Source organism: Arachis hypogaea, chromosome 17, assembly GCF_003086295.3.
Source record: "Arachis hypogaea cultivar Tifrunner chromosome 17, arahy.Tifrunner.gnm2.J5K5, whole genome shotgun sequence".
In the NCBI taxonomy this organism is placed as follows: Eukaryota; Viridiplantae; Streptophyta; class Magnoliopsida; order Fabales; family Fabaceae; genus Arachis; species Arachis hypogaea.
Genome location: NC_092052.1, coordinates 78,046,407 through 78,052,641, shown reverse-complemented (window position 1 = coordinate 78,052,641; position 6,235 = coordinate 78,046,407). Strand labels below are relative to the sequence as shown.

At 38.5% G+C, this 6,235-nt stretch overlaps 1 protein-coding gene across 1 annotated transcript; it reads left to right on the top strand.

Moving 5' to 3' along the window:
• Window positions 1-2,467: 2,467 nt before the first annotated feature.
• LOC140180636 (uncharacterized) lies at window positions 2,468-5,387 on the top strand. Its single transcript, XM_072221892.1, has 6 exons — window positions 2,468-2,590; window positions 2,737-2,913; window positions 3,129-3,259; window positions 3,575-4,116; window positions 4,278-4,353; window positions 4,787-5,387. Exons 1-6 carry the CDS (start codon window positions 2,468-2,470, stop codon window positions 5,385-5,387), a joined length of 1,650 nt encoding a protein of 549 aa, XP_072077993.1.
• Window positions 5,388-6,235: the final 848 nt, after the last annotated feature.

The window sequence follows — 6,235 nt, the reverse complement described above, 5'->3', positions numbered from 1 at the left end:
AATTTTAAAGCTGTGCACACGCATAGACCTATGCGTATGCACACGCAGGGGAAGGCTCCCTGTTTGCAGCACTAGCACCGCTTGTGCGCGCACATACCAATGAGGTTTTGCAACCTGTGTGTATGCACAGCCCTGTGCGCACGCACACGTTGGGAAGGTTAGTTTCTTGAAGGCATTACACAGGTTGTGCGAGCAAACATACATTATGAATTCCGGCACCTGTGCGTATGCACACCTCTATGCGTATGCACACGTTTTAAAACTTCTCCAGAGCGTGCGCGCGCACACCTTTGTGTGTACGCACACGCCCTGTTTCTCAAATTTAAAATTTGTTTTCAACTACTTCAGCTTCCCAACAAGATTATAAGCTTCTAGGACACCATTTTAAGACTTTTGGGCTTAATTTTGAGTATGAGAACATGGGAAATAACCTAAGGGTTTTAGTTGATATTCTTATGAAAAATTAGAAAACGGAGGGTTAGGTTTTGGTGTACTGAAGATGGTTTGATGGTATGTGAATAATGATTGATATATGAGATGAGAACTGATGAACTAATGAATTCGGAATAAGGATTAATTTGACAGTAGTTGAGCTTAGTCGAGGACTCGAAATGGAAATGTTGATGTGACAATGGTTGAGATGAGTCAAGGACTCGAATGTGCAATGATGAATCATTGAGGTATTGAAAATATTTTTTGAAAAACCACTGAACTACTATTTTTTTCTGAGATATATAGATGAGACACTATGTGCCCGGCACGGACGGTGGTTGGATTTTGCCTGTCGAGGTAGCAGCGGGGGCGTAAGGACGGTGGTTCATCCCGCTTGCATTGAGATGTGAGGTCCGTGGCAAGAGTATCACGCTTGCATCCCTTCGGATCAATAGATCGTGCAGGCACAAAACCCTGGACAGTGATCCGAGAACTATATCTCGGGGGTTCCCAATGATGATTCTGAAGGGCGACATCTCCATGGAGATGTGTCGGGTTGGCAGTTGAACCGATAATGTGATATCATAGCCAATAGGACAGGCATTCATCATGTGTATTTTCTATCTGTTTGTCTGCTTTGCCGACTTGTAATTGCATGCTTAATTGAATAACATGCCTATTTGCTTACTTGAACTACTTGCCTTATATGCTTCTACTTGTGTTTTACTTGCATTGTAATTAATTGTGCTTTCTACTGGATTAAGGAGGTTCAAAAGGCAGTGGCAATGGGATCGCATGGAGGATAGGTTGGTGAAGGCTGTGGGACAGCGGTGTTTGGTTAGAATAGAAATCCCCTAAGATAGATTACCATGTTTTTTTATGTTAAGATTTTGTATATATGCTTTATTGTTTTAGTAAGCTTTAAGATGAATCTTGTGATGGATATGAAGTCTAGGATTGCCATTGGTATCCCGAGGTCTTATATCCTACATCACTGGGCACTGTTACCATACTAAGAACCTCTGGTTCTCATACCATATTTCTGTTGTATTTTTTAGATGCAGGTCGCAACCCACCTCGGTGAGTTTCTTTGGATGGTGACAGAAGTGGAGGATCCTGTTATCTTGGAGTCCTTTTGTTTATTTTGTTTATACATCTCTCACTTTTGTGTTTTGTTTTTGGCCTAAAGGCTTGTATTTGAGAGAGAAAAACTTGTATAAGTTGTTTTACTGTCAGGTTTTTGTTTGTATGTATATATGGCTAGCCGGGTTAAACTCCACGAGCCGTGGCTAGATTCTTATGATATTATACTATTATCTTTTGTTATATTATTTCTGCTTCTTATTCCTTAAGTTAGAAGCTTCGATAGTACGTTTTGCACTTTTTAGATCCTGTTTTGAGCTATATCCTTTATTAGGCTTCTAGATTATATTAATTTTTTCTATATATTATATGTATAAGCTTAGAACTGTCATAATCCTTTATTAACCTTTGCTTCACGACGCGAGGTAAAGTTTAGGCTAATTAGGGTGTTACACCTGGCGTAATAGACAACCGGAAGATGTTGATAGTAACCTTAATGCTATCAAGATACGCATCCTAGAATTTAACGGCAGAAGTGACCCTGAGCTTACCTGGAATGGGAATGGAAGGTGGAGCTCCTATTTCAGTGTCATAACTACTCTGATGTGAAAAAGGTCAGACTAGCAGCTATAGAATTCTCGGATTATGCCCTTATCTAGTGGGCCGAGCTGGACAAAAAGAGGATACAGAATAGAAAACCACCAATTCAGTCTTGGAAAAAGATGAAGAAGGTCATGCGACAGGGTTTGTCCCTTCGTACTACTACAGGGAGCTTCATCAACTACTCAAATAGCTATACCAAGGTTCTAAGTCTATAGATGAGTATCATAAGGAGATGGAGATGCAGCTAATCTAGACAAATATTAAGGAGTCTGAGGCTACTATGGCACGTTTCTTGAGTGGGCTAAATTAAGACAGTGTAAATAATATTGAACGTCACCCATTCGTAGATATGGAAGACTTAGTGAATCTAGCTATCAAGGTGGAAAAACAGCAAAAGGCGAAGGGGCTGCATATTTCTCCCAACCCTACTTCAAGGTGTGATTCTAGAGGTGTTAATTTCAGGGAGAAGACTGTATCTAAACCTATCGAATCAAAGGAGAGGTCTACAGACTAGCATATGCCTAATTCCACTTCTAAACCTCCTTTATGGCATCATGATATTACTTGCATTAAGTGCCACAAATTAGGCTATTATGCTTCCGAGTGTCCAAATAAAAGGACCATGGTCATATGCGGAATGAGGACATTCCACATGGGGATGATGATGATATAGTTGAGTATATTGTTAGTGGCGACGCGCTTGTTATTAGGCCGATCTTAAATGTACAAGCCAAGGACGATCGTCTAAAACAGCGTGAGAACATCTTTCATTTAAAAGTTTTGTTGGGAGGCAAGGTTGTACTCATGATCATTGATGCTAGAAGTCATACAAATGTTGCTAGCTCAACGACCGTCACAAAATTAGGCTTGAAATTCACTAAACACCCTAACCCTTACAAACCGGAGTGACTAAGTGATGTTGGTGAACTGAAGGTTGTGAAGCAAGTCCGCATACAGTCTCTATTGGGAGATATAGTGATGAAGTACTTTGTGACGTGGTTTTCATGCAGGCTTGTGATCTACTCCTAGGGCGTCTATGGCAGTATGATAGAAGGGTGGTCCATGATAGTTTCACAAACCGATACTCCTTTACTTACCTTGGGAAGAAGATTACCCTTGCACCTTTATCCCCTAAAGAAGTGTACTTGGAGCAATTGAGCATATGCGAATCCATAAATGAGTCTTTAGGATGTGAGATAATTGAAAAAATAAGAGGGTAAAGGGAAGGCTCTTAGAGAAGAAAAGAGTAAGAAAAAGAGTCAGGGTCTGAGTGAAAAAAAGAGTTGTAAGAGCAAAAAATATATGGGTCTCATAGAGAGTGAGGGTGCTCATAAGATGTGTTTTTATGCAAAAGAGAGGATCTGAAGCCTGTTAGTTTAGGAAAAAAAATATTGGTGTTAGTGAGATTTAGAGAAACTTTACTATCTACCATTGACACTAACCATGAACTTCCTAGTGCTTTTATTTCACTTTTGCAAGAATTTGGGGATGTCTTCCCGGAGGAGATGCCTCCAGGTTTACCTCTGTTATGTGGCATTGAACATCAAATTAACTTTGTCCCTAGTTCAAGTATTCCAAACCGGCCAACTTATCGGACGAATCCTGAGGAAACAAAAGAATTGCAACGGCAATTCGAGGACCTTTTGGCTAAGGGTTTTATGAAAGAAAGCATGAGTCTTTGTGCTGTTCCGGTACTATTGATGCCCAAGAAGGATGGCTCATGGAGGATGTGTGTTGACTGTAAAGCTGTAAACAAGATTACGGTAAAGTATCGCCATCCTATTCCTAGACTTGATGAATTGCATTGTTCTATTATTTTTACTAAAAGAGAGTTAAGGAGTGGTTATCAACAAATACAAATAAAACTTGGTGATGAATGGAAAATAACTTTTAAAACTAAATATGGTTTGTATGAGTGGTTAGTTATGCCATTTGGATTGACTAATGCACCTAGTACATTCATGAGATTAATGAATCATGTTTTGAAAGAATTTTTAGGCAAATTTTTAATTGTTTATTTTGATGATATTCTTATCAACAGTAATTGTTTAGATGATCATATTTTGCATGTTTAGTTTGTTTTAGAGGTACTTATAAATAAAAATTGTATGCTGTTCTCCAAAAGTTATCGTTCTGTCTAAGTAAAGTCGTGTTCCTAGGTTTTGTGATAAGTTCTAAGGGGATTGAGGAAGATGACGAGAAGGTGAAGGCTATTAGAGAATGTCCCACACCTCAGAATGTCTATGATGTTAGAAGTTTTCATGGTCTTGCCGATTTTTATAGGAGGTTTGTTAAAGATTTTTCCACTATTATTGCACCCTTAACTAAAATCATCAAGAAACATGTTAGCTTTAAATGGGATCGAGAACAAGAACTTGCAAATAAAACATTAAAAGATTTATTGTGTTCTGGCCCATTCTTATATTACCAGATTTTTCTAAAACTTTTAAAATCGAATGTGATGCTTTTTGGATTGGTATAGTGCTGTTTTGATGCAGGAAAAGCGAGCAATCGCCTATTTCAGTGAGAAGTTGAATAGATCTTGTCTCAATTACTCAACTTATGATAAGGAGCTTTATGCCTTGGTGCGAGCTTTGGAAGTGTGGCAGCATTACTTGCTACCTAAGGAATTTGTGGTGCACACTGACCATGAATCCCTCAAACACTTGAATGGCCAAGGGAAGCTAAACAAGAGACATGCAAAATGGGTTGAATTTCTTGAATTATTTCCATACGTAATCGCCTATAAGCAAGGTAAAGAGAATATGGTTGCTGATGCCTTATCTAGGAGGTATTCCTTAATAACTACCCTAACTTCTAAACTATTAGGTTTTGAGTGTATGAAGGAATTATATGCAACCGATTCTGATTTTGCCTCTATCTATGCTGCATTTAAATATGGTGTACATAACAAATTCTATAAGCACCACGGTTTTCTTATTAGAAGTAATAGGATTTGTGTGCCTACTTGTTCTATTAGGGAGCTACTTATTCTACAATCACATAGTGGGGGTTTGTTGGGTCATTTTGGTGTATATAAGACTTTGGATGTTTTATCTGAGGATTTTTATTGGCCCCACATGCGTAAAGATGTTGAAAAGTTTTGTGCTAAACGCATTGCATGTAAACAAGCTAAATCTAAGTCTTTACCAAGTGGCTTGTATACTCCTTTACCTGTCCTGTGCATCCATGGGTTGATATTTCTATGGACTTTGTTCTTTGTTGGCCTAGAACTAGGAGAGGTCGAGATAGCATTTTTGTTGTGGTAGATAGATTTAGTAAAATGGCTCTTTTTATTACTTGCTATAAAACTGATGATGCCACAAATATTGCTGACCTATTCTTTAGAGAAGTTGTGCGCTTACATGGTGTTCCCCAAACTATTGTTTCTGATCGTGATGTCGAATTCTTAAGCCACTTTTGGAAAGTTTTGTGGAATAAGTTAGAAACAAAATTGTTATACTCAACTATTTGTCACCCTCAGATTGATGGTCAAACTGAAATAGTAAATAGGACAATGGGCACCTTATTGCGTGATGTTGTTGGTAAGAATTTGAAAACCTGGGAAGATTGTTTACCTTTTATTGAGTTTGTTTATAATAGGACAATCCATTCTTCCACTGGTTTTTTGCCTTTGAACTTGTCCATGGTTTTAATCCTCTAACTATCTTGGATTTAATGCCTTTACCTTTGAGTGATCTTGTTAGCTTAGATAGAGCAAGCAAGGCTGAGAAGGTTAAAGCAATACATGCAAAGGCTCGTGACCTAATTGAGAGGAAGAACAAAGCTATAGGTGAAAGGATTAACATGAGACGAAAGCATGTAGTCTTTGAACCAAGAGATTGGGTTTGGATACATTTGAGGAAGGAGATATTTCCTACTCAAAGGAGGTCTAAACTTGATGCTAGAGAAGATGGCCCATTCCAAGTGCTTGAGAAGATCAATGATAACGCCTACAAGATTGACCTACCAGGTGAGTATAATGTCTATACTAATTTCAATGTTTCTGATCTCTCTTCTTTTGATATGGACACAAAATCGAGGACAAAACTTTTTGAGAAAGGAGGGAATGATACATGATCGGAAAGACAACTGGGGTATTCTAAGACAAAAGGGC